The sequence below is a fragment of the Ambystoma mexicanum genome, chromosome 1p (genome assembly GCF_040938575.1).
Source record: "Ambystoma mexicanum isolate Mex_15411 chromosome 1p, UKY_AmexF1_1, whole genome shotgun sequence".
Classification (NCBI taxonomy): Eukaryota; Metazoa; Chordata; class Amphibia; order Caudata; family Ambystomatidae; genus Ambystoma; species Ambystoma mexicanum.
Window position 1 is genome coordinate 1,469,329,168 of NC_090921.1, and position 27,210 is coordinate 1,469,356,377.

Below are 27,210 nucleotides of genomic sequence, written 5' to 3' on the forward strand. Positions count from 1 at the left end.
ATTGGCCACATCGATTCTCAGATATTGTAGTGACTGCTTAATTTCATCTTTCAACATCTCAAATTTTATTTGGAATTCTTTAAACCAGTTCTGCATATCTTCTTTGCATGCCATTGTGCCTTCTTCTCTGGTTGTTAGCGTGGGTTGGCTTTGGTTGGTTTCCCCTCTTCTGGGGTAGGTTATATTCCCTGGGCCCCACAGTTGTTCAGTACTGGTCTGTCTTACTTGTGGGCTTGGTTTGGTGGTTGATTCTGCCATTGCTCTTGTCTTGGCATGTGTGTGCCGTTGGGGCCTCTTCCGATTTGCTGCTGCTATGTAGTCTATTGTTCCTCTCTTGCTTGCGTTGGATGGGTGGTCGTTCTGTGATTTCCCCCAGAATGTGTTTCCCTTCTCAACCTTTTCTATTTCTGGGAGGGGTTCTTTGTTTATGGTCTGCTTCCCCCGCCTCTTTCTGGCCTTGGCCCCTCTGGTGTTCAGCTTCTGTTTCCCAGATTTTGTATTTTGATCCGTTGAGGGAAGGGCGTCTGACGATTCTGGCCTTGCTTGGATTACAAGTTTAGAGTCTGGTAATTCCTTTCCCCTTTGTATCCGTCTACCAATACGCCAGGCTGTTTAGTCCTGATGCCACTGCCAAGTCTTGTTCCTTCCTGCAGGGTTTTATATTGCTGCTCTAAGTTCTCCAGATGTCATGAGGTCTGGGGCCTTATTGTTTCAGTGTGTAGTTGCTTGCCGGATGGTCTGGCCATATGTTGGGTCGGAGGGGTTTTCCCTCGCTTTGGGCGTCACTCACCTCGTTCCAGCCCGACTAGTGTCTCTGCCTCCCCCCGGCTGGGTTCCTGCTCCCCTTCTGGGTGAGAGTCAGCTGGCTGGATAGTGTGTCTGTATGTCACTTAAGATGGATTGTTATCCTTCGCGTGGCTCTGCCACATAGTCGCTCTGAGGTGCCTTATCCATTTCTTGCTTTAGGTATGTTTAATGCCACCTTTCTGGCTGCTTCTGATGCGGCTCGGTGGGGAGTGACGCTCACGCATTCTCCGCTGGCCGCCATCTTGGAATCCCTCTGTGTATATTTTATCATGTTATTCTCTTTTACTAGGATTTTCCGGTTTATTTGTAAAGTCTTTTTTTGCCTAAAAACACATTAAAGCATAAATAATGTACCCATTTGACTCTTCTGACCAAGTGGATTTGTAGTATATTATGTAACTTTAGGGTTCTTCTTAGAAGACTCACCAAATTAAAATCAGGTATGCTACGTGAAATAAAATTAACGCCTCACTGTCTTAATGCATTCTTAAGGACAACGGCACAAAATGCACTTCTAAGCAGCCCTAGGGTGCAGGCAATAATGCACCCTTCATGAGGTCACTATAGCAGACATCTTTTAATCAAATTAAACTTTTATATGGAGAGAAGTTTGACATGGTAGCTATTCAAAGCGCAAAAGCTGGAAACCTGAAAAAGCAAAAATCATTAACAGTTTAAGAAACCAAGAAAGATAACCTCACCACTAATGTACAGGGTCACTGTTAGCTGGATTCTGAAAGTAAATAAAAGTACTCAAACCCATTTGCTCACCTGCAAGTACATTATGAAAAGCAGGTTCTACATTTGTTGAGTCAAGCGCTGAGGTTTCCATAAAAGAAAGACCATGTTTTTCTGAAAAAATAAACAGACATGGGAATCGTTAAGTAGATTTTTTTTAGAGTCTAATTTTGAAAACATAGGACAAACCATATTTATGAAAATAGTTAAAATGACCTCTTACAATAGTCAGTTAATATTTTAATATCAGTTTACTGTCCGCTTGGGAATGCCAAAATGTCACTTTTTTCCATTACAAATGGAATATCCACATATAATGCATAACGGTTGTCCAGGCAATATCATGATGGGCTATTGTGTTTATATGCAGCGCTACACCAAGTATGTGTCTAAAAAAGGTTCTATCAAAACAACTTCAATTGGGAGCAGTGGGTGAAAATGAGAATGCACATTTCACAATGTACACCTAATGCTCAAAGATGCTAGATCGAAACATGCAATAACCTAAAGGTCACCAATCAGCTTCTAGTAACGGATCTACGTTAGAACAAAACCAGATTTTTTTGCCCTTTTCCCCCCCCAAATGTAATGCAGTGGGAGACCCTCCCCCGGCAGCCCCGAAACCCACGCCCCCTTCATGTATTCCTAACCCAACCACCTTCCCCACATCTGTTTCGAAATGTGCAAAAATACACAAAAACGGGATTAAAAAGTAATTTTAAAAAAAAAAAAAAAGTGTTTTCATCTTCGTTATTTTTTCATTTGTTTTTTCAGGCGATACCCTAGTAACAATCATTTACACATCCTTTACTCTCTATCCCCCCCATGGAACCAATTATTCTCCCTCCCGACTCCCCCGCCCCCTCATTATTTCCACTCACTCAAAAGGCCTCCGGTAGACAAAGTTCTATACAGGCAACTAGTAGAAGTTATGGCTGCTTAAAATGTTAAGCGGGAGCACCAACCATCCGACTCGAGAGCCTTCCACCAGCCTGACAGAACAGTATTACAGAAACCATAGTTATTAAAAAGGAGCAGAAACACACTGATTTATAAAGAATGATGAGATAACCACCAGTTACACAAATGTTCATCTGCTGGATTTCCCAATACAAATACATCATCCATCTGGTTTATAACTTTCGTTATGCGTTTCTAATCAGATTGAACCCTAGAGGCCCTTCTACTCAAGGTAACCTGTCGTACTGTGGATGGGACGGAGAATAACTGCTCAAACTATAAGGCTCTTCGTTATACAGCCTTCTAGAATTGGTTGGCACGCTTGTACCCTTCTGGAACACTCTTAACAGCATGTAATCTGGTACCCCGGTGCTGGTGGGCGAACATGACCATATCTCTCCACACCCAATTAGCCTGACATCTCTCATCACGCCTGAAGTCTGCCATGCGCATGGTCTTCGAACTCAGCCTTGTAGTAGCTTCTCGCCTCCGGGAATAAAAGCGAGTGCAAGCACTTGCCATCTTCAATCTCGTGCACCATGCTAATCGTCTATTTTCATCCTCAGCTCACGTGATCAGAGACCAAGAATTCACTCTTATAGCATTAAATAGTCTTGAATTAAGAAACTTGGCACTCATGGTGTGCTCTTTGCAACTTAAGGGATGCCTCGGCTTCTCACGTTCTACTGTTCTTTAGTCGATAACCAGTTCTTGGCATCAAGCCAGACAGCATCTTGGTCTTGCTTCGAATTCAAGCCTATTCTTTGCTGCGATACACACTTCGCTCTCAGGCTTCCTTCATGGAGACCAGCTTACTAAAATAGATCGAATGTTCAGAATGTTATACATATATGTTGGTGGCACCACCTGCAATCTATATACTACGTATAGCCAGGCTTTAGAATACCTAGTCTACTTGTGTTGCAGCGTCTGTACAATTCGAGTTTTCTGCAGTGCTCTTCACCCATGCAATCTTTATTCCGCACATTAAAGCCTTCTCGATTCTTTACTTCGCCATCAGATTCTATACCACCTATGAATTCTCTTCTGTGGTCATCCTTCGCAGTGCGTCACTCATTTCTCGGGACGTCACCAGCTTCTCCTTTTTACATCTACACACTTCAGGCTCTTCTCTCAGGATGCCATCAGTCTTTCGGGGATACTTCACATAGTGCTTTCTTAGTGGATACCCGGTCTCAAAGATTTGTGGTACAGGTACCATTACCCATTGAGCAAGAAATTACATAAGAGCAGCAGCAGGTAGTCGACAGACTCAAAGTTTATACTTTTTGTATGCATTACCATTAAGCACAAACTGGACAGTTAATCCCTTTTTTAGTATGTATTAATACTGGAAGGTTTTAAAAGCTATAATCTCCTAAAATGTCAGTAAGGATGAAGATTTTGGGGGCCCTATGGAATCTTCCACATTTGTTGTGGCAAAACATGGTTGAAAAAGCAAAAGGGTATTTACAACATTTCTGCATTACTAACAACGTAGTTTTTCTGAATGGGATGGTAGTAAATAGGCTAGCAAAGTGGGCCCTGTGAAAAACTGAAGGTCACACGGATCCTGAATTATTTATAATATCACGCCAGATGTTTTAAGTACTGAATTTGAGATTGTTTCAAGAAAGGAGCCACCTTTGCTGGCAATTAACAAGGTTAAAGTTAGTTATATTGAGTAGTGAGAAAATGGAAAGGATTGGTCAAACAGCATTTCTGGGACCCCAACGAAATTCAGTAAAATGCTGTCAATTATGGAATCTATTATGACAGGAACGTATTCAATTACCTTCCGACTAAAAGTTAACCCCTAATTTAGGGAGAACAAAAGCAAGGCTACCAAATAATGGTTCTAGAAAAAGATAATAAAGTTGGCATCAATAAATGGTATAACAGATTGAAAGACAAAATATAGAATTGTAATCTAATATGATCTTGTTAATAGACTACATATTTTAGGAAAAGTGAAACCGGAAAAAAAAAACTGGATCATAAGAATTGGGAAAAATAAATGTGGGAAGGTTGGGGGGGCGGTAGTTTCTAGCAGTTTGCCTACTTTCTGTAGTGTGTACAAAGAGTAAAGCATATGCCACACGAAAGCAGACAAAAGCCTTTTGGGTAGCAAGTCTGAAAAAGGTGCTTACATTTCATTCAAAAATACTACAATGTTAAATAAACAATACTGTTCAACAAATACACAAGTGACATATCGGAATTCATTCCAAATCATCAATGGCACAGGCCCCAGCCAGATCACAGCTATTGAATTTAAAAGCAATCCCCATTTGTAGGATTATCTGTTAAAACCTTCATACAAGGAGATTCATTCCGCTCAAGTGGTTCCAGAATCATGGTGCAGAAGTATTGATTTTTCAAGGAGAGAGAGATTCACCCAAGCAACGTCAGACGAAATTCTTACAAGACACAGATACAAAAACCTTTGCATGTGGTATTCATGATCACATATGCCTGGGTAGACGCACTTTTTTTTTGTTTAAAAGGGTGGTTCTACCCTTCATAACTGCCTTGTGTTGCATCTTGCAGAGAAATACATACTAAAGTGCCTCCGCATCGTGCATCTTTTGGCCAAACAAATGTCTTTGACCAAAAATGATCACTTCTACTTTGGATTTCACTTCTAGTAGCATATTGCACCAAAGCTTACATTTTAAAACAAGGGTGTTCTTAGCACACATTTTGTTTAACTTTATTAACAGATCTGCCAGTCATTTACACTCCAAAGTGACAAAGTTTATAAAATCAATGTATTATTACACTCAGCTTGGACTAATACAGAGGCTAAGTGAAATACATGACATTTTGGAAAATCTAAAAAGCTCTTTTTATCCTGGAGAATCTAGATTTGAGTGGGAAATGGTTGCTTAGAATTTGAAGTAGTTGAGGAGTATAAATACTCAGAGATTACAGGATTGTGCAGGAATCTGCATTTGTTGGTGTGGAGGATTATATATTTTGTGGCCAATTATCAATCTGTAGAAAATAAAATGGGGGCTCCAATCACATGTCAAATGCTTACACTCTAACCTTAACTGCAGTGTTTACTGTGCTGTATCAGTTTATCATTTTCAATCAGTGCTTCAAAATTAAGCAGAATATCCAAATAGGCTTATTTTACTCTGGATTTAGATTTCATACGCATCCTGAGACATAACTTGTGCTCAAAAAAGGCTGCTTTTATTCAGCAGGTCCAATCCTCTGACTGGATTTACATCGAACATATTCATATTTCAACAAATGGGTGTATGGATATTGTAGTGTTTTTCACAGTACTAGACCACATCACAGCGTATAAATCAAGGGTGTGTTAGTACTGCTTTGTGAAGTATTACATCATTTTCACATTTTTGTAAAGAAATAACCAAAGGACAACGTAACAGCATTTACACATATAAAGGCAGTGTTCTGCATAGCTTTTACAGTATTGTTATACACATATTCCCTTGTATTAATCCATGGAGGGGATGTGCTCATGCACATGCACTTTGTCTTCAGGAAAAGAGAAATAAATGAGTAAGGGATGCAAACTAGTCTAATAGTTCTAGGTTAGCTGTAGAGCTGGAGCTAGTTGAAGTATCCAGCTCTGAAGTGGGTTAAAAATATTTCCACAGAGTACCAAACCGCTGGTCTGCGCCAGGGGGAGGAGCCCCCTATGGAGTTCGGTGGGATGTAAAGTCTTAGGCTTGAACCACAGGCGTTTTGGCTCCTTGGTGTTGGTTGTGGGCAGAGTGAAGTAGCGTCCTCTAAAAGGTTTAGGGAAAGCTGAGGCTATGTAGAGCTCCTGGTAACAAATCTTGCTCATCTGTTTGAAGGAAAAGAGAATTAGAGGGAGCAGTGGGGGAGGGTTAAAAAAAGGAGGGGTTCTTGACATAGGACAAGATGCCTATCATAGTCCAATGGACTGCCGACATGCACTTTTCTCTGCAGCTAGTGGCAGCTTACCTCAGGGCCGTCTGCTTTATTTCATGCTAATGGCCAGAGTTGAAAAGGAAGCGCTGCTCCTTCTCCAGCGTTCGTGTCCATACAACGTGTGCTGTGTACTGGGACTCAGTGCGCATGTGTGCAGAAGCAGTGTTGCTCCCGCCGGGCATGCGCACCGAGTGTTCAGTAAGAGTGGCAGTTGCCATGGAGAGCCAATGCCGCCGGGGACGCGTCGGCGCGTCATACTGCAGGTCCCTCAGTGCCCCTAGGTGTCTGAGCACTAATGGGCATTGCCCAAAGGGCACGGGCCGGCATCATGTAATCAGGTGGGGCCAGGGGACCCCCACCCATAGTAAAAACACCTGGAGCCAGCATTAAGCCCAGATTTGTGGCTTGGAGGTAGGTGTGGGTTTTGGCAAGGCTCTATAAATGGGACCCCGTGTATTCGCAGCGCCCTAGGCCCCATGGCCATTGTTCTGTGCAGCCAGAAAACAAGTTGGTATTCGAGATCAAAAAAGGAAGGAGGGGGTGGAGACAGCTTACTTATTTGTAGTGAAGAAACATGTTGCAGGTGTGGTCAAAGTGTGGCATGAGTTAGCCCTGCAAATGTTAGTACTTGTAAAAAAAAAAAAAAAAAAAAAAAAAAGCCATACGATTCAGACAAGGATATTGAGTAGGCAGTGAACCGCATATATTTAGTATTCAGAGCTGGTTGGTATGTGGTTACACCCAGGGTACATTTGCCTCATTAAGTCCTTGTGTGATGGTCTGGAGTTTGAAAAGCCACCACACTTGTGTTTTCATGCTTTTTTTGCGTTGGTGTTACCATCCACTTTATCGATGACCCACCAGGTGAAGTCATCAGGTCCATGGTGGTATTCCAAGAAGAGGGACAGTAGGGGTGCATTGTGTACTTTGCACCGAATCCTTGAGCGATGCTCACTGATACATTTGTTAACTAGTCTTTGCGTTTGGCTGATAAATCCAAGTCCACAGGGGCATTGTATAAGATAAATGGCATTGCACATTTTGCAGTTAGAAAAGTGCTCGAGTACTCAGTCTTTGTTGCCAATTTAAAGGTTTTCGTTTTTAATGTAAACTTGCATGCCACACAGGTCCCACATGGATGGTGGCCGGTTAGGTCCCTCAGGTTCCACAGGGTGGACCGTGTAGACTTCATGAGGCGTGAATGGGTCAGATGTTCTTTTAAGTTTTTGGCTCGTTTGAGCGCCATCCTTGGAGTAGGTTCATCTGGAAGGCTCAGTTGTATAAGCGCCCAAAATTTTGATTGTTTGCTATATTCTGGTTGTGTCGGGTCTGAAGGTTGTGATGCATGTTAGACGGTCTTCGTTGTTCCAGCTTTTTGGGGTCGGTAGCGTCTCTCATGGAGTATATAGTGCTCTTTTGTTGGTGTTGCTAATCAATTTTTCGGATACCCCCATGGTTCGTAGTCTCACCTCTAGGTCAGCTGCATGCGATTTGTACTGGTTGGAGTCCGTACAGTTTCTCCGTAACCTGAGAAATTGGCCGTGGGGGAGGTTGTTTTAGGTTTCTGTGATGGTTGCTGTTGTAGTGGAGTAGGGTATTCTGGTCCGTGTCCTTCCTAAACAGGGTGCAGGATAGTTTATCTCCCCGAGTTGGTATCCGTAGGTCTAAGAAGTTGATGTTATCACAGCTGTAGCTCATAGTAAAGTTTATTTGCGTTGTTATTTGGTTGATCCATTCGTAGAATTCTTGGAGGAGTTCAGAATCGCCATGCCATATAAAGAGGATGTCATCTATGTAGCGATACCAACTGCTGATGCAGTTCCTGAATGGGTTTTGAGTAGAGAGTATGTATTTTTCTTCAAATTCAGACATGAATAGTACAGCCAGGCTGGGCGCAAAGGCAGCCCCCATGGCGGTACCGCAGGTTTGCATGAAGAAGTTCTCATCAAAAGAAATCGTTTTTTGTAAGTGCCAATTCCTAGGAGTTGACTGGGACGCGTTCCTGTGTCAGATGGTGGGTCAAATGATTGCGGATACATTCCAGAGCTGCCTCTTGGGGTATGTTGGTATAGAGCGATTATGTCTAGGGTTACCACCAGATCCTTAGATTTGTCAAATGTTTGATTCACAAAAAGTGCAATGGTGGACATGGTATCTTTTAAGTGCTGTTTGCTTGACTCAATGGTTTAAGAAAAAAAGTCAATAAATTGGCATAGTGGTTCCAGGATGGATCTGCACCCGGATACGATTGGTCTACCCAGGGGGATAGTGGAGTTTTATGGATCTTGGGGAGGGCGTAAAAATCTGGAATCCGGCCCTCCGAGGAATTTAAGAATGTCTCTTCCTTCTCAGAGATCCAACCCTGTTCGAGGGCATATCTCGTTATTTTTTGGATCTGGTTCTTTATTTCACTTGTAGGGTCTTTGTTTTTTGTAGTTAGTTGTGTCATTGAGTAGGATTCCCACCATCCATTTGTATTGTTGGGTGCTCTGGATCACAATCTCCCCCCACCTTTGTCAGCATTCTTGATAAATATTTTGTTGTTTTCCAAGTTCTTGAGGGCTTCACGTTCGCCACTGGATAGATTAAAACCTTACGCCACAGAGTCATTCTGCAGTTTCCTGACCTCTTGGCGGATGCATTTTTCAAATGAGATCACCGTAGATGGTATGTCATTATTACTGGGGCTGAATGACGACTTTAAGTGTAGGCCTGTCAGTTTGAGACTTAGTCTGAATCTTGAAAATGTATTTTGAGACGTATTAGTCTTAAAAAACATTGTAGTTCTTTGTCCAGTTTGTACCAATCCGTTGGATTGGTGGGGACATATGAAAGTCCTTTAGACAAGATGGATAGTTCCATTTGATAAGTAGTATCAGATAGGTTGAAAACCGGCATATCTTGAAATTTAGTTGGTTCTACCTGCGGTTGAGTCGCCTCCCTCTGGTTGGTCTCCACATGGGGGAGTGAAACATGGGCATTGGTGGGGGACCCCAGAGATGGCCTCTGGGTCCCCCTCTTGCCCAAACAAAAAGGTTGCAGTGGTATAAGGGGGGTGGGGGGGCAGATATGGAACATTTCTGTTGTACATCTGCTGGCCGCATATGTTAGAAATATCTGTCCCAGAGCTCGAGCCAGAGGTATCCGAGAATGTGACCCATTTCCTTCTTTGTTTTTGTGTGGCAGCTTGGTTCTGCATGGTCTTTGATTTCCTTGTAGTCTGGGTTTAGGTAGGGGTATACTGTTTCCAGTTCTTAATGTCTTTTGCTAGTTTCTTATGTTTTTCTCAAGTGTTTTAGCAGTGAACTGGTCCATCGTATCATTGATTTCTTTCAATTTTTCCCTTGCATTATCCAAACTAAGACTTTTCTTCTTTTTTGAGCTCTTCCTGAATCTTAGTGTGGATTCTTCTGGCAGTTGTTATTGCGAGGGCCATAAGGTCCCTCCTACATTTTGTCGCAATTTTGCTGAACCCCAGCATGTATTTGGGGTCATCCAGAAAAAGAGCGGGTTCATTCTTTGCAGACCCATTGAACTAGATTAACTCGCAAATATTCAAAGAAAATTTCCATGTACTTCCGTATGGAAGCAGTTTGAGTAGTTCATCCCCTGATGTAGTTGCTGCAATAAGTTGAGTGGCTCCTTGCATGTTAAATAAGGTGGGTCCAAGGATGATATAATTTCTGATCTTCCGTAAAGCTTAATGTGTTTTCCATTTTGGAAGTTTTTTGTGGCAGGGAATACAAGTTCTAGAAGCGTTGGTGTTAAATCAGGTTGTATAGTTCCAGATCTAATAGTAAATCTTGGCTAGCCCGAAAAACCCAAAAGGTCAGTCTGGTAATCTCAGCTAGATTATACAGAATCCAAGATCTCTGTATTCAGAGTCGAGGTAGTGGTGGACACTTGGATTTTGGATCCCTAGTGCAGCAAAACTGCAGCTTGATAATAGGTAACAGAAGGGATAGCATTGGTTATGTGGCAGGAAGTAGAGCTAGAACAAAGTAGAGAACAAAATGGGGGCTCCAACCACATGTCAAATGCTTACTCTAACCTTAATTGGAGCGTTTACTGTGCTGCATCAGTTTTATCATTTTCAATCAGTGCTTCAAAAGTAAGCCGAGTATCCAAATATGTAACAACTTTGGTTCTAAATCATGGAGACTATTAACGAGTGGAGAACAAAAATCGTACTCCTTAAATTATACGTCCTAAAGGGCTTTTTTGAGAAAACTAACAAATTGAATATTTGAAGGCTATGCTTGAAAGCTTATTTGGTTATTTGAAAGGACAGTTGGGTATATTTTCATTTTTGGTCTGTTCTGAATGTGTGGGAACCTTTTTCCACACCCTCATTCCTTTACCCTATTTTTTTGAACCTTTTGTATTTCTGTATACCTTTTTCTTGGGAGTAAGATTTATCTAGCGCCTATAGACAATGTGTTTCAAAGCACTTCAAGACAATGGAGGGAACAAGGGAAAATACAATGACGTTCTTACAGGCCATGAACAGTAAGGATGCGAAATTTACTATCTTACTCAGCCTGACGACATTTCAGATTGTGCAAGTGCCAAATCATAGATAAGGGAGGGGGAATAGTGGGAAGGAAATGAACAGACCAGCGACTACTGTACTAGGCCCGACAACATACCTGTAGAGTCGGAGAAAAACAAAGGTGAGGCAGAGGGGTTCAGAGAGGGAGGGGAGGAACAAAACTAGGACTATCGTACTAGGCCTGATGACATTTCAGATAGTGCTAAAGGACGGGTGGGGAGGGGGGAGAGGAGGAGACAGACGAGGTTGCCATCATGCTCGGTCGAGGGACAATTCGGATTGAGTAAGTGCATTGAAAAAAGTAAGGGTAGGAGGGGAGGAGATGGGAAAAGAGAGAAAGGGAGAGGAGAGAACACAGCAAGCAGTCAAAAAGAGTGGAGAAGCAAGAGGGGAGAGCGAATACAATTGCAAAAGTCAGCAGTAACACAATGTTGCAACCCAGGATACAAGATGAAGATGGGAACAGCATGATTCAGGGCCACCATGAGCACAAGATGCAAAGGAAGTCAAGCATGAGATTTGAGAAAGGGTGACGCACCGTGATACAACGAAGTCCATAAAAGTCAAGTCCTCCAATGGCCACAAGACGGTAATTGTCAACCAGAATGTTTCAGGACAGACTCCTGCAGAAGTAGGCTGGAGGGGGAGGAAGGTTTTGTGTCATCTAACTTTTGCAGCCCACAAGACTCTGCAGTGTTGCTGGGAGCACTTAGGGCTTCCCTTTCGGATATTTAATATCTTTTTTTTTAAATTTTTTTTTGCATTTATCGTTTTACAAAAATACAAACTAGCCCAAACAACTTGCGCCAATACCTTTTCCCTACTTCCCCCTCTCCCGCCACCCCAGACCTCCCCCCTCCTGTCGTTTCCATTTGTAGTCTATTGGCTCCATTGAATAGTGTGTTGGTATTGGCACTTAGTCCGCATGGGCATGTTGTTTGTGTTGGTTTTGGTGATGCAGTAGGGGAATCCGCAGTGGAGAGCAGATACAAGGGCCCCATATGTCCGGGGGTCTCGCGTTCAAAGGCAGTGTTCTAATGAATTCTGCTTCCACTTCTTGGCAGTAGAGAATGTCCTGCCTCCAGTTTGTTAGTGTGGGGGCAGGGCCCCATCCCCATGCCATGGCTATTCTCCTTGGTGCCAGTACCAATAGCATGTTTGCCAGTTTCGTTACTGGTGGTGCCAGGGTTTTTGTCATCCCAAGTAATGCTACTATTGGACCGGGTCTTCTCACCTCGCCTATTTCTTCGGTTTCATGGAGCAAGTCTGTCCAGAATTTGGCCACTGCTGGGCAGCTCCAAGTAAGATGCATGAATTTAGCCACCGGTGTACCGCACCCGTCGCATGAAGAGCTCAGCTCTGGGTGGTGCCTGTTCCTTTTTTGGGGCGTGTAGTATGTTTGGTATAGGTAGTTGAAGTGAATTTGCTTGAAGCGTGAATTTAAGGCTACCTTTTGCATCTGTCGTAATATGCATTCCAATTCTTCATCTGGGATGGGTGTTTGCAGCGACTTTTCCCAGGATATTTAGTATCCTTATCTTTTCTATTGTGGGATCAGCACACCCCATTTTAGGGGCTACACTGTATGCCCATTCTCACTCCTCCTGTAACTTTTTGGTTACAGTGACAAGCTTATCTGAATGGCTGGTGGCAGTGGTTTTATGCTGCCTACGTTGGGACTCACAGCCACAGTAGTGTACAGAAAAGTCACAATTGACCCTAAATGGTGAGACCTCTTTTCGCCAATTCAAGATCGCTGGTCTCTTTTTGTTCCTTCTGTCATGCAGGGTGGGGGAGGTCCTGGTTTGACTTGGTGGGATCCCTTTATGAAGTCCGCCAAGGTGCCAGTGAGTCCGAGGACAGGAAACAGGAGAGGACTCCAAAACTCTGCTGTGCCTGCCTGGAAACAGTTCCAACTGAGGGGAGGGGGGCAGGGGGGGGGGGGGGGAGTAGCTATCCTGAAAGGATAGCCACCACCCACAGTTTGAATAGTGTATTGGTGCCGATTGCCTAGTTTCCGGCATGGATACCAAGGCTGAAGAAAAGCAGACCACTGGAACTGAAGAATCAACGAGTAAGAAGAGGAACGTGGATGTCGGCAGTCCCTTCAAGACAGGAGAAGCCTTCTGAGTAATCCTGGCTGTCCAACTGATTGTTCTAGTGCTTTCTGAAGAACAGAAAAAATATATATAATACATTACTCACTCTAATCGTATTTCTGATGCTTGCATCTGCTTAGATTCACATGCTGTGCATAGGCAGACATCTAGTAGAAGCTGCGGAGTATTGTTTTTCGAAACTCGAAAAGGGGCGTCGAACTAGGGCATGCCAGTAATACTATCCCAAGTGTGATGTCCACTGTACCCATGATCCCTCATGCGTGTACGACCCTCATTGTATTTTTCTGACATGAGGTAGCATGAGAAGTAGCGCAAGTATAGAGTATCCAAGCAGATACGACTACAAGCATCCATGCGCCTTCTCTCAGAGGGGAGGAAGGGAGAACGCAATACAAGCATCAGAAACACAATTACAGTGAGTAAAATATCTCTTCTGAGGCTTGTGGAATCTGCTTGGATCACATGCTGTGCATAGATTAGCGAGCAGTGTTAGAAGGAGGTTGGATGTGAGAAGGGTCATGAGCGAACAAATGTCTTAGAACCGCTTGTCCCACTTGAGTATCTGTCTTTGAAGGAGTGTCAATGCAGTAGTGCCGAGTAAAGGTGTGTTAGAGCTCCATGTAGCTGCTTTGCAAATGGTGTCAAGGGGTACATTTGCAATGAAAGCCAGAGCGGCCCCAGTACCTCTTGTAGAGTGGGCCCTTGGCGTAAACGGCAGTGTCTTTTCTGAAAGGGAGTAACACCGCTGGATACATTGGACTATCCATTTAGAGATGGCACCTTTAGAGACGCAATCTCCTTCTCTGCCTGTAGCTACAGAGACGAACAGTTTATCGGTCTTTCTTAGCGGTCTGGTCTTCTCTATGTAGTAGAGGACCGCATCTAGTGTGTGGAGTTTCACCTCAGCAGAGCTTTTGGGTTCTTGGAAAAAGGCTGGTAGCTCAATGGGCTGGTTAACATGGAATTTTGAAATGAACTTAGGCGAGAACATAGGGTGAGTGCATAAAACCAGTTTATCCTTATGTACAGTAAAAAAAGGATCCTGCACTGACAGAGCTTGAATTTCACTGACCCTTCTTAATGGGTGTAATGGCTACTAGAAGGCAGTTTTATAAGTCAAGTGTTTGCTTTATGCATGGGTTCAAAGGGGGGTCCTGGGAGTTTAGCAAGCACCACATTAAGGTCCCACCCTGGTGGTGGGTTAGAAATTGGTGGGTGGAGTCTCTTCACCCTTTCCATAAAGGCTTTGACAACTGGCACCTTCCACCATGACACCTTGTTATGGGAGGTGGTGTAGGCCGACAGCGCCGCCAGGTGTACCTTAAGTGAATTAAATACCAAACCTGAGTCCATTAAGTGGAGCATGTAGGTGACAATATTGGAAGGAGTGCAATCAACTGGGTTGATTTGTTTATTCTGGCACCAAATAACAAATCTTTTCCACTTATCAAAATAACAGTGCCTTGTGTTAGGTTTTCTTGATTCTTTTAACATATTCATACATCTCTGGGGCAAATTGAGATGGCTGAACTCTGACTTCAGGAGGCATGCTGCCAAATTCAACGAGTTGGGTTGAGGATGCACTATCCTTCGTGCTGGGAGAGTAGGTTGTACCAGCACGGGAGTCTGATGGGGTTGCACACCGCCAGTTTGCATAGGTGTGGAAACCATGGCTATCTCGCCCATATAGGAGCAACTAGGATGAGCGTCATTGATTCCCCGTTTATCTGGTTGACCACCTTCCTCATCAGAGAGGTTGGTGGAAAAGCGAAGGCAAACATCCCTGACCAATTCATCCATAGAGAGTTCCCCTTGGAGCCTGGCTGGGGGAACCTGAATGCGAAGTCTGGGAACTGTCCGTTTTCTTCTGTGGCGAATAGGTCTATAGTGGGGAAACCTCACTGAGAGAAGAGCTCTTCTACGACTTCGTGTAGTCACCATTAGTGTTCCTGTGGGAGGGGATCTCTGCTCAGAGCATCTGCTAGTGAATTGAGATTTCCCCCCCCCCCCCAGGAACATGTTGGGATGACAGGTAAATCTTCCGCCCATTTCCAAATGTTCTGGGCAAGCTTGGACAGAGTTGGCGAACGAGTGCCTCCCCCCCCCCCTCCACCCTGTTTGTTTAAATAAAACATCGCTGTTGTGCTGTCTGTTAGGATTTGCACTGACTGGTTGGATAGGAGGGGTTTGAATGCCTGAAGCGCTCTGAAGACTGCAAGTTCTAGCAGATTGATGTGATTCTGAGCCACTGTGTGAGACCAGAGACCCTGAGCTGTGTGGTGAAGGTAGTGAGCTCCCCACCCTGCCAGGGAGTAGTAGTCGTGAAAACGGCCTGCATTTCTGGATCGTAGAAGGGTTTCCCCTTTGAAAGATTCTCTTGTCCACCAGCGAAGATTCTGTACTAGTGTTGGCGAAACGACCACTAGATCGTCCCACGGACTACTTGCCCAAGACCACTGTTGCCAACCATTCCTGCATGGGTCGCATGTGCAGGCACGTGTGGGGAACCAGGTAAATGCATGATGCCATCATGCCCAGCAAACGTATCGCTTTGTGCACCCTTATCTGCCGACCGGACTGGTATCGAGGAATTTGCAGCAACAGATTCCGAATTCTTTCCTCTGATGGAAAGGTCAACCCCTCTTGGGTGTCTAGGATAGCTCCTAGGAACAGTTTGGAGGTGCTTGGCACCAGGCTTGATTTTTTTATCGTTGATTAAGAAGCCCAATTGGAAGAGGTCATCGATTGTTCTTTGACTGTTGGATCTGCAAATTGCGGGGGTTTCCCCTGCGATTAGCCAGTTGTCCAGGTAAGGGTATACTGGGATTGCCTCTCTGCGTAGGTGCGCCGCCACCACTGCCAGTATCTTGGTGAGTACCCTTTGAGCCGAGGCTATTCTGAAGGGCAGCACCTTGAACTGGTAGTGCTGGCTGTCTACCTTGAAACGCAAGAATCTTCTGTGCGCTGGGAACATGGAAATATGAAAATAAGCATCTTTCATATCCAATGTTGCCACGTAATCCCCTTTTTTAGTAGGGGTATTACCTCTTGGAGTGTAATCATGCAGAATTTTTGTGGCTTGACATACTTGTTTGCAGGGAGCAAGTCTAAAAGTGGGCGCATTGTTAGATCTTTTTTTGGCACACATAGTAAGTTAAATAGATACCCTTGTTTACCTGGTTGCCCAGGACGAGTTCTATTGCGCCCTTTGCAAGAAGAATGACGATCTCTTTGAGGAGGATTCTTTGGTGCTCCAAGGAGTGCATCTTCTCTTGGATGATGGTTGCAGGGGCGTTCCAGTAGCTCTATACACAGTATCTCGTGGACACTGGACAGCACCCATCTATCCGAAGTAATCCCTTCCCATGCGTGGATGAAGATGGAAATGTGCCCCCCTACTGGGGATGCATGGGCAGGGACCCGGAGCAGAACGTCACTGCTGTTTATTGGGAGGCGTAGCGCCTCTACCTGGGTTGCCTCTCCCCCCCTAGCGCGGCCCCTCTTGACCTCTGGAGAAACCTTGGGTAGCCTGTTGATTGCTGCCCCACGAGGTTTCTTTGTTCTGATCGTAATTGGACCCTCTCTGGGAATTTTGGCTGCGAAAGAGACGAAAATTATTATTTCCTCGCTGGTTTGGGGGCTTATTTGTTAGTTGGCCAAGCGACTTTAAGGTGTCATATTCATCCTTAGCTGTCTTCAGCGCTTCCTCCACTGCTTTCCCAAACAGGACATTTGGTTCTACCGGCATCTCTATGAGGGTGGCTTGGATCTCGGGTTTAAACCCTGACTGCCTTAGCCAAGCGTGCCGTTTAATCACTGTGCCTTCTGCCATCAGCCTTCCTGCATTGTCTGCTGCATCGAAGTTAGCTTTGAGAATGAATCCGGACACTGATCTACCGTCCGATGCAATATGGACCAACTGGCTCTTTAGAGGTTCTGGTGCGGAGGCAATGAGGGTAGCTACCTGTTCCCATTGCTGACAATTGTAGCTTGCTAGCAGAGTGGTGGCATTGGCAATGCGTGCTTGGTATGCAGACGTGGATGCCACTTTCCTCCCTAGAGCATATATTCTCATGCTATCCTTGTCCGGGGGTGCTTCCGAAGATGCTAGTGGTGTTCCCGCCCTCTTTCTGGTGGTTGCAACGAATCTGGTTTTAGCTGACCCCTTATGTACAGTGGGTCGGAGGGAGCGGCTTTAAATCGTTTTTTCTACTCGTGGGTTAACTGCCCGAGTAAGATTAGGGGTCACCAGAGAAGGATAGATTCTCGTTGAATAGATCTTAGAATGGTGATAGTTTGAGCAATGAATCTTTTGTCCCCTTGAATTTCCTCTGCAAAATCTCTTCTAGGGCATCCTGAGTCAATTTGGAAATGGGCCAAAACTTCATTAAGTAGAGGCCGATTGTTAACCGGTGAGTAATTCACAGGGAGGGGGGGGGAGCGGGGGAAAGGGGTGGTCCTTGGGAATAGGGGAGTCAAGACTATAGGCCTTGGCCTGGTCTTCCTCCTCCTCCTCGTCCTCATTGTCTCCATAGTAATCGACCCCAGTCTGGTCGTCCAGCATTTGTACTTCCGAATCCTCACCATACTACTGGTAAGGTTGAACACTAAAAGGGTCTGAAATCAACCCCTGAGCTGGAGTCACAGTACGGAGTCTCTTAGGAGGTCGAGGGTCTTTGGATCCCGAAGGGGCAGAGGTAGCAGGAGTACTCCGATAGCTATGGAAGAAATGTGTGTCTTTTTCGTAGAAATCTACAAAAAAGGACATCCTCCTCATCACTATCAATGTCCTCCGAATCCCATTGCCTTGAACTGGGGATAACCCTCTCCTGATTAGGTTCCTTACTTGTCTGTTCCCTGAGTAGGGGGACGGACAGACTTTCCCTTGGGGACAGGGTCAGGACCCTTGGATTTTTCTGTGTTTCTCCTTCTGAACCTGGTGTTCAGAGGCCTTTGTTTTGCCCCTTCCCCCCCCCCTTGTGTAGAGGAATGCTTTCCTGACCCTTTGGAATTTCCTGAATCTCGACGCCTGGTGTTGAGAATCGGAGGAGGGATCACGAGATTTTCGGGAGTCTTGGAAGAGGGGCGTTGAATCTCGGAAGCAGACGTCGAACGAACTACAGGAGTAGCTGTCGAACGTGCTGCCTGGGGGCAGAGGTCGGATTAGTCTTCTTACGACAATACCTCCGTGACTTAAGGTAATGTGGCACTTTTAGCAACCGCGGACGGTTGCTGTGTGTCATGAGGCGACCGTGACCTGGAACGCCCAGAGGACACTGAATCGGCGGACCGCTCTCTTTGTGCCTTCTTATGCCGATCACTCAACACGTGTCGAATCTCGGGCAGGGTTAGTGTGTTTGGCGGAAGAGGTGGGGGTAGCGCTCTTGCCGCTGGGTGTTGTCCCCATAACTGAACCGCCGGTCAGTCCTCGGAGGTCAGGGGCTTGCGCGTGGGTGCCCGACAACACCCCTGTGCCCTCGCCATCTGATACGGCAACGTTGATGCCATCACTGAAGGAACCCACTGTGCATGGCCTAGAGTTGCCTGGCGTAGTGGGCCCAACGTTTGGTTGAGCGGTCCTTGAGTGTCTTGGCTTTGAAGAGCTTACAAGCTCTACAATTTGCCTCGGGGTGGTTCCTTGGAAGACGCAGGTTACAGGTATTATGTTTGTCTACCCAGGGAAACACAGTGGGAGTACTCTCCATATGTCAATATTAGGCAGTGGGCGGGTATATGTAGGAAACGAGTGTGTGTATCCACCCCCACTCTCCCTACTTGCACAGGGCAGAGGCCTTCCGAGGTCCAAAGCCCAAAGTCTGTCGTGTAGTCCCGACAGCTGTTCTTCCTCGGTCTCGAGTACCGCCGATCGACGTGGAGAATGGGGATTTTTGTTAATTATATGATAAATGGCTAAAAGCCAGGGAACTCCGCGACTATGCTTCCGACAAGTATGGCGGAAAAAACAATGAGGGTCCTACACGCGTGAGGGATCAAAGGCACAGTGGACGTCACACTAGGGATAGTATTACTGGCACACCCTAGTTCGACGCCCCTTTGAGTTTCGAAAAATAAACTAAAACTGCAGCTTCCACTAGATGTCAGCCTATGCACAGCATGTGATCTAAGCAGATTCCAAAAGCCACAGAAATATATATAAAAAAATAAACCATTTTTATAGAACTTTTAGTGGGTCAGTGTTTCTTTGGCCTATGTGTATACTCCAAGTTCTTTGTACCTCCCTACATCCCTTCCTGCCCAGCCATTGCTACCAACAAAATTGGTGTGGTTCAGGCCTACATTAAGAGCTGAAGCCCTGTGTCCTAAGTGCAAGTCTAGTTCTAAAGTCCAACCCTTGGCGGACTTTTGTAAAACACCCCATCAAAGCCAAGCCTTGCAACTAGAATAAGGAATGCTTACAGTGGAATGTACATTGAGGGCAGGGCTTTTAAGCGGTTTTAATATTAACATTCTCCTTGATGTACACTTAGACGCTAGTTGAAGAAATTAAATATCAAGTTTTTCATCCTTTAAATATGTGCAATAAAGGATTTTGTTAAAATTGCCCATTTGATTGGATTACAAGTTTCACAAAACAGGAGATTCCGATGGCAGTGAAGCGTCAAGATTTCTAGAGAAAATAAACGTATGATTTTTCTGTAGAACACTCACAAAAAGGAAGTAGTTTTGACTTTTATGTATCCAATCTTCCTTAAGGCTACAACTAGGATTGTTCCACATTATACACAAGGCATGATATTTTACATTTTATACTAGGAACTTTGCCTTAATGTACTCTAAAGGATGCCTAATATGGAGAAGATATTATAAGTTTTCTGCCTGCCATTAAATAATGTGTACACCTGGATTTGGTATTTAACTACTATGAACATTTGGAGAACTGTTGGGGATTGATAGTATAGAGACCTAAAAGTATGTATATTTTTGGAATATTTAAAAAGTCTTAATAAAATTAAGAATTATGATGGTTTAAAATAAGTTGCAAGCTGTGCGGAAAGCATAAAAAGTCACTGGTCTTCCGGAATGTTTTGGCTACATGGGAAGAAATCTATTTAAAAGACCAGCATATAGGCACGGAAAATCAATCTGTCAGCAACTATTGAGGTTTTAGGATTGTGGGGTCATGTTTAAGCAAACACGAGTTTTAAAAACTTGGGTACGAGCACGAAAGAAATAAAATATCAATATCAATTATAGGCATCACTGCCTGCACTGCAGGCTTATGTTCCTACAAGCCAGACTTATGGGCCTAGCGAATAAAAGGTGCATAAGGAGGGCTGAGGGACATAAGAGGCCAGATTGCTCTCATCTACAGGGCAAACATTTATTCGCACCTGGGCTGGGTGCTAGGAATTTGTGGCAAAGCCCCAGGTGTCCCTTTTCCCTGGCTCCCCAGCGGTACAGTCTCCATACCATGGAAACGACCAAAGGACTTCACTTCCTCAGGAGAGCATAGCCATTTCTGGAAACTTGATAGCTGTCTGCATTCATGGCTACAGCGGCTCATATTGTTAAAAAATCCTCGATTTGGATTGGCCGTCAGGATTCCAATGTTCGAACCCACGTGCAAATGGTTAATGTTGTATGTTTGTTTAGATGTACACTGTGGATATGATCGATTTTGTACTAAACAGACTTTAATGTGACATTTGTTACAAAATAAAGTTTAACTGACTCGCCAGTTGTTAACATGCCCATAGTGCACCATCTCTTAATCGCCAAGAGAAATATTTCAGTTGCCAATGGTCAGTGACAAACTTGTGACAGGGAATAATGATGCATAGGATGTCTGTAGACCCTTTTTTGGGGTGTAATGTATTTGTATGGTACATACGTTTTCTTTAAATAAAATGTACATAATCAAGGCGTGGTTGCTTCTGAGACGGAGGGTTGAATCTTGAGTCTCCTCAAAAATCCAAAGTAGTTTTACTTGAGAAATTAATTCCCTCCCCCTTACGTCGCGTTGCAAAAACCGGGCCATTACAATTATTTGCTAGTGCTAGATTACCCTCCCACCTGGAAACTTCATCCTGTGCAAGCACAACTCACATTGGAGCCGTTTACCATAACCATATACGTACTACTCAGCATGTAAAGCATGATCAGCCATAAGCAGGCATGGAGGGCCATGGGCACTCCAATTACTGGTGCTCCTCAAAGTGGGGAGCTCACCGTTTTCAGCCTCCTGTGGTGCGCATTAGCAAAAGGGGCTGCCTCCTGCCAGGTAGCCCACCAGGACTCACTGGGCAACACCTTGCAGACGTGCCCTGGTTTCAGGAGAGCTGTGGGGGTGGGGGTGGCCCACATGCTGCAAGCCCAGCGATTTTAATTACAGGGTCTACCTCTCTCCCCACTGCTGCTAACTGCTGGGCTGCCTCTGACATAGCAGCCCAGCCAAAGGAAAGACTTTGGTAGCCCCACACTACTGCTGCTTGCCTATTCAAGTAACTGTTTTGCCTCTGCCAGTAATCAATCCATCCATCCATCCATCCCCAAAAGAACGTCATCAAGCAGCAGAAAGATCTAGACCTAAGGAAAAGTACGCCAGCATTCCATTAGTGTCTTCCTACTTAGGGGTTTTAGGAAAATCCATCCTGCCCTTAGGTTTGCCTTGCTGCCCCCTTTCAAAGCAACATCAAGGCTCACCAAGGTGATCTCTAACTCCGGTAAGTGTGGTTTGGGGACAGGTAAGAGGCAAGTCAAGGGCATAAAAAAGTATTGGGTGTCTGCATACACCACTCCGTGCTACAGTTACATTCTGTATATTGACATATCCTTAAAAATACCTCCCGAAATAACTTCAAAGCACTTCTTGAAATTAACACAGTTTAAAGATCCAATCATACACAAGACTGGCGTTGAAATGTGTCTAATACTGAGGATCAAAAAAGTGGACCAATGGCATAAACAAATCGCTAGTGGAACTTAAAACAAAGAAAATGCTTTAGAGTGAACGCAAAACACCTTTTCAGTTGAAATCATGTACACGATCAGATAAAACACCTTGTTCTGTACAAAAGCATGCAGAAAAGCGAATCCTTTATTTTCTAAACCTTTATTTATTCAAATAAGAGGGACGCAATTTCGATCAGAAGGTTACAATATAACACTTACAGGTGGCAGAAGTAGTCCCGAAGTGTGCCTATACAATAACACAAATACTGTAATAGGTTGTGAGCCAGTTTGAGCGAGACAACAGAAAGGGACAGAGCAGGGGCAAACAAAACTAAACTGGTGACTTACGGGAGAGTGCTTCCAACTAGTAGCACTGTACACAAACAAAATTATATTAGAACACTGCACTGAAGGTAGGGTGCGGGGGAGATCTGTTTAGCAAGTAAATCAACTTTGAAAAGAGGCTCAGTCCAGCTGGATTGTGATGTTCCATTGGAGCACATTGAATTGTGAGAAATTGAGACAGGACAGTACAGATGAGGAGTGGAAGGAACACAATGGCGAGTAGACAGATGGAAATACAAAAAGGAGGAGCACAGGGATTTTTATTTACTGTGAATGTCTAAGCATCTGAACTACCATAGGTCACACCCCACTTATAAACTCGCAGGCCTTCTGCAGGCTTAACAGAGCTGGCCCATTCACAATTACTTACAGAAATAAAAAAAAATTAAAAAAGGTCTGTACAAAAGCAACCGAGACAAAAATAAAATCAGCCACGAATGGACAGGTCTACAACTTTGTATAGAAAGTTAAAATCTATAAATTTACATACATAAATGACAGTAGAAAAAAAGGGGGGGGGGAGAAAAGAAAAAAAAAACAAATACATTCCCAAAGACAAATTAATGCTATTGATTTGTATTTGGGAATGTAACTAAATATATTGGAAAAAACAGCTTCTCACTAGAAACACCAGACAACAATCACTCTGTTGCCGATTACATACCCAACATGCTTCGGTTCTCAATCTTTGTCAATACCAAACCTTCCTCAGGCACAACTAAACCAATTTGAAACACCCAGTGTGAAAAAAATTATATATAATCTCTTGGCTTTTTCGTGGTTTAACAATTTCTTCAGTTTACAATAGTCTTCATATCAGACCTTATTCTTGTCAAAATACAAGGCTTTTACTGGATACAAGTGTACTTGGTGCACCCAATCAGAGGACCAAAGAAATCTTTGCTGAATTCTGTTGGTCATTCGCTGGATTGTACATCATTCGTACTGCAAGTATCGGCGAGTCCAATTAGGTAGTCATTCCCTTAAACTGCAGCCTTTACTGTTCTTTCAGCTGCTTTCTGCTACCATGTGTAAGTGGTGCTGTTACAGTGAAAGCATGTGATTAAAATCCACAAGATCCAGACAATGCTCCTTTAAACCATGGATCGTATAGAATTTAGATTCTAATATTCCTTTCCATATCTCGCCGCGTCCGCGTTACCCCGGCTGCCTTGTCCCACGATTGTGCAGACTTACTCCTCACCAACAGTGGTGCCCTTTACACCATGGTTGGAGAGGATTGAAAGTCTGCAATATGAGAATGTAAATTAAATACGATACGTGGTGTAAAGGAGCATTGTCCTGGATCTTGCAGATTTTAAATGGTCAACAGAATTCAGCAAAGATTTTTTTGTACTCTGATTGGGTGCACCAAGTAGACTTGTATCCAGTACAAGTCTAGTATTTTGACAATAGGTCTGATATGAAGACTACCGAGACCTGAAGAAATTGCTAAACAACGAAAAAGCAAGAGATTATATATTTTGTTTTTTTTCCATTTTATTTTTTCACACTGGGTGTTTCGAATTGGTTTGGTTGGGTCTCCTGGGGACAGTTCAGTAGTCACAACGATTGAAAACCGAAGCATGTGGAGTGGAGCATGTAATCAGCAACACGATTTTGTCGGATGAATAGTTTCTAGGGAGAAGCTGTTTTTTTTGCAATATATTGATTTAGTTAATTAATGCTATTGATTTGTATTTGGAAACTGCAACATATTCACTGCGTGTGGCTCAGGATGCTTCTACATTAGGCAAGTGGTGCATTGTCTCAGCGTAGCTCTTGGTTTGCTGCATTTTAGGGGGGACAAGTGCCAACAATCTACTGTTATGCATTTTGTATTGGACCGGGATTGTGGAGGACCACACCACCCTGTAAATTGTGGCCCACACCTCTGAGTTGGTTTCTAGGCCCAGGTCCCTTTCCCAATGTATTTGTGAGGATGGCAGTTAAATGCCCTCTAGCCATTAGCGCTGAATCAAGTGCTGCGATAAGACCGCTGGAGGCTTGATATATGTCTAATGTGCGTTCAAGAATAAGCAGGCACTGAAGCGGTTTGTTCCATCGCGGCTCTAGCAGTACGCTTTTCAATTGTAAAAAAAAAAAAAAGCATCAATGGTTGTATTGTGGAGCCCTGCTGTGCGTGATCAAGCTCTTTTGTTAGGAATTTGCCATCTCGCCACATTTGTGCCGCCCTCATTAACCTTTGCTCATATTGGACCCGATAACGAATGGGGTCAACAAAGGTCTCTAGCAGGGGAGCCCAGATGCAGTTGAGTGGCGACACCCAGGACATGATTCCCCCCTTCATATTCCCCTGCCCACAAAGCCTCCTTTGAATTTACCCCTGCGGCCCAGCGCTTGTTCCCGACTCCCTCTCCCCTGCCGCACCTCGTCCCGCCTCCTGGGCCTACCCGATTGGTCTGTAGCTCCTTGATCTGCACCAGCGGCAGCCCCCTGCCTGGCAGCCACAAGGCGAAGGACAGGCATTAAAGAAGCAGCCCCAGGACGTGTCTGCAGGGGAGGCCAGTGGCCAGCCTTCAACCCACAGCGCCATCAAGGTAGGTGTGGCCGGGGTGGGGAGTAAAGCGATCACCATACAATGGAAGCCCGCCACTCTACCTAACCTCAGGCCATAGCACACCAGGCTGTTAATACCTACCAACCTGTGCCACATTGAGCTAGAACTGAATACTAGCCTGTGCCACATTGAGATGGAACTGTGAACACTAGCCTGTGCAACATTGATGTTATGTTACTTGGCATTTATATAGCGCTCTATATATCATTGGCATGATCTCAAAGCGCTGGTAGGTTGAACGCCCTCGGGAACTGCAGTTCAGGTCAGTAGAGAGATGTGTCATAGGGTGCACCAGTTGTGTGCATCAGATGTAATAGCTGGATGTTAGATGCATCCTAGCGTTAGGCGTGGTGTTGAAGCTATTAGTTGGAATGTGTGCAGTCTGGTGGATGGACATCCAAACTGGAATTAGCTGCGTTAGGCCTGAAGGATGCTTATGTGAGCAACTAGGCCGGAACGTCATGGGATAGCTGCGTTTTATTAGGGTTGTGAGGTGTTCATGGGGTAGCGTTCGTATGTGAACAGCTAGGCCGAATTTACCAGGGGTATAGCTGTGTTCTAGTTGTGTGATGGTGTATAGTGGAGAGTAGGCGTAGTGATGTGATACGATAGTGCCCGAGACTAGGCACGTGAACAGGATGGCGGGAAACACATCGACGCACAGACAGTGACAGTGGGCTGGGCTTACGGTGACACGAGGGGGCAAACGTATATATAGTAACAGCATGCAGGACAAGAAAGCAGAGTATACAGTAACACATGGGCACAGTGGGCACACATGGTGATGAGGGTTGGGTGATACCATTGCAATATAACGGGAACAGGATGGCAGGGAGTACAGCGATGCACTGACACATTGACAGGGGGCTGGGTTTACGGCGATAGGAGTGAACATAGGGATCTACGACAACCTCATGGGAACAAGAAAGCAGGGTACACATTTACACTATGGGCACTATAGGTTAGAGTAATTCCAATCCATCCATCTCTTCATCAATTCATCCCACCCATCTATCTATTCCATCGATGCATCAATCCATTTCTTCATGTATTCATTCCATTAATTTGTTCCTTCCATCCGCTGCCCATTCCATATACATACATTCCATCAGATCATATATATCAAGAACTAGAGATCCTTTCAAGCAGGAAAAAATTGGATGATTACATCAAACCCTCTGACAAAGGTACCAACATTGTGATTATGAATAGGTCTGATTACATCACTGAGGCCAATAGACAACTGAGGGATCAGAAATGCTATAAATTGCTTGACAAGGATCCGACATTAGAAATGAATAATCAACTTTTTGAGTTGCTGATGAAATGGAAGGAAAAAGGTCTTTTGGAGGAAGACATGTGTAAATATTTGCATCCTAGATTTCCATTGATGCCCACAATTTACTTATTGCCAAAAGTCCATAAAAGCAAAACCAGACCTCCGGGGAGACCCATAGTGACTATATGTGGGGCACTACTTGAAAATGTGTCTAAACTAGTAGATGAAACAATGATAAAATTTGTCACAAGCTTGCCTTCATATTTACAAGACACAAAGGATTTCCTAAATAAAATTGACGGCATACCTTGGGAAAAGTACATATCTACTAGCCACATTAGATGTGGTCTCCCTGTACACCTCGATCAGACACACAGATGGATTAAAGTCCTGTGAGCATTTCCTAAACACCAGATCATTGAATTATCTTGAACATGGTAAGATGATTTTAGAAATGATCAATCTCTGCTTAACAAATAACAGCTTCTTATTTGACAACACGTTTTATACCCAATTGCAAGGCACAGCCATGGGGACTACGTTTGCTCCCTTATATGCAAATCTAATGATGGGACGGTGGGAAGAATCTGTAGTGTCGGTTCCCTCCAACAGTCACTTAACAGATAAGGTGGTCCTGTGGCTGCGTTACATAGATGATTTATTTGTAATATGGGACGGACCCGCAAACAAATGGTTGGAGTTTGTGAAGTTACTCAATATAAACGAATACAATCTTAAGTTCACCGATAGCCACAGTAAGACCACCGTTGTCTATTTGGACATACTTGTCAATGTGGACAATGACAGTTTGGTGACTGAATTGTATAGAAAACCAACTAGCTCCAACACACCATTGCATGCTAAGAGCAACCACCCCACCTCATTAAAATGGAGCATTCCCTATGGTGAATTTATCCGCATCAGACGGAATTTCTCGCAATTGGAAACTTATGATAGGGAGTGTAGACTAATGGCACAAAGA

The 27,210-nt window shown here is 44.3% G+C and overlaps 1 protein-coding gene across 1 annotated transcript in view; it reads right to left on the minus strand.

Moving 5' to 3' along the window:
- The window catches only part of LOC138455743 (ras-related protein Rab-11A-like), a 218,987-nt gene that overhangs the window by 74,553 nt on the left and 117,224 nt on the right, over positions 1 to 27,210 (minus strand). The window contains exon 4 of the mRNA XM_069607131.1: positions 1,579 to 1,659. Within this exon, the coding sequence (XP_069463232.1) occupies positions 1,579 to 1,659 (81 nt within the window). The remainder of the gene's footprint in view (positions 1 to 1,578; positions 1,660 to 27,210) is intronic.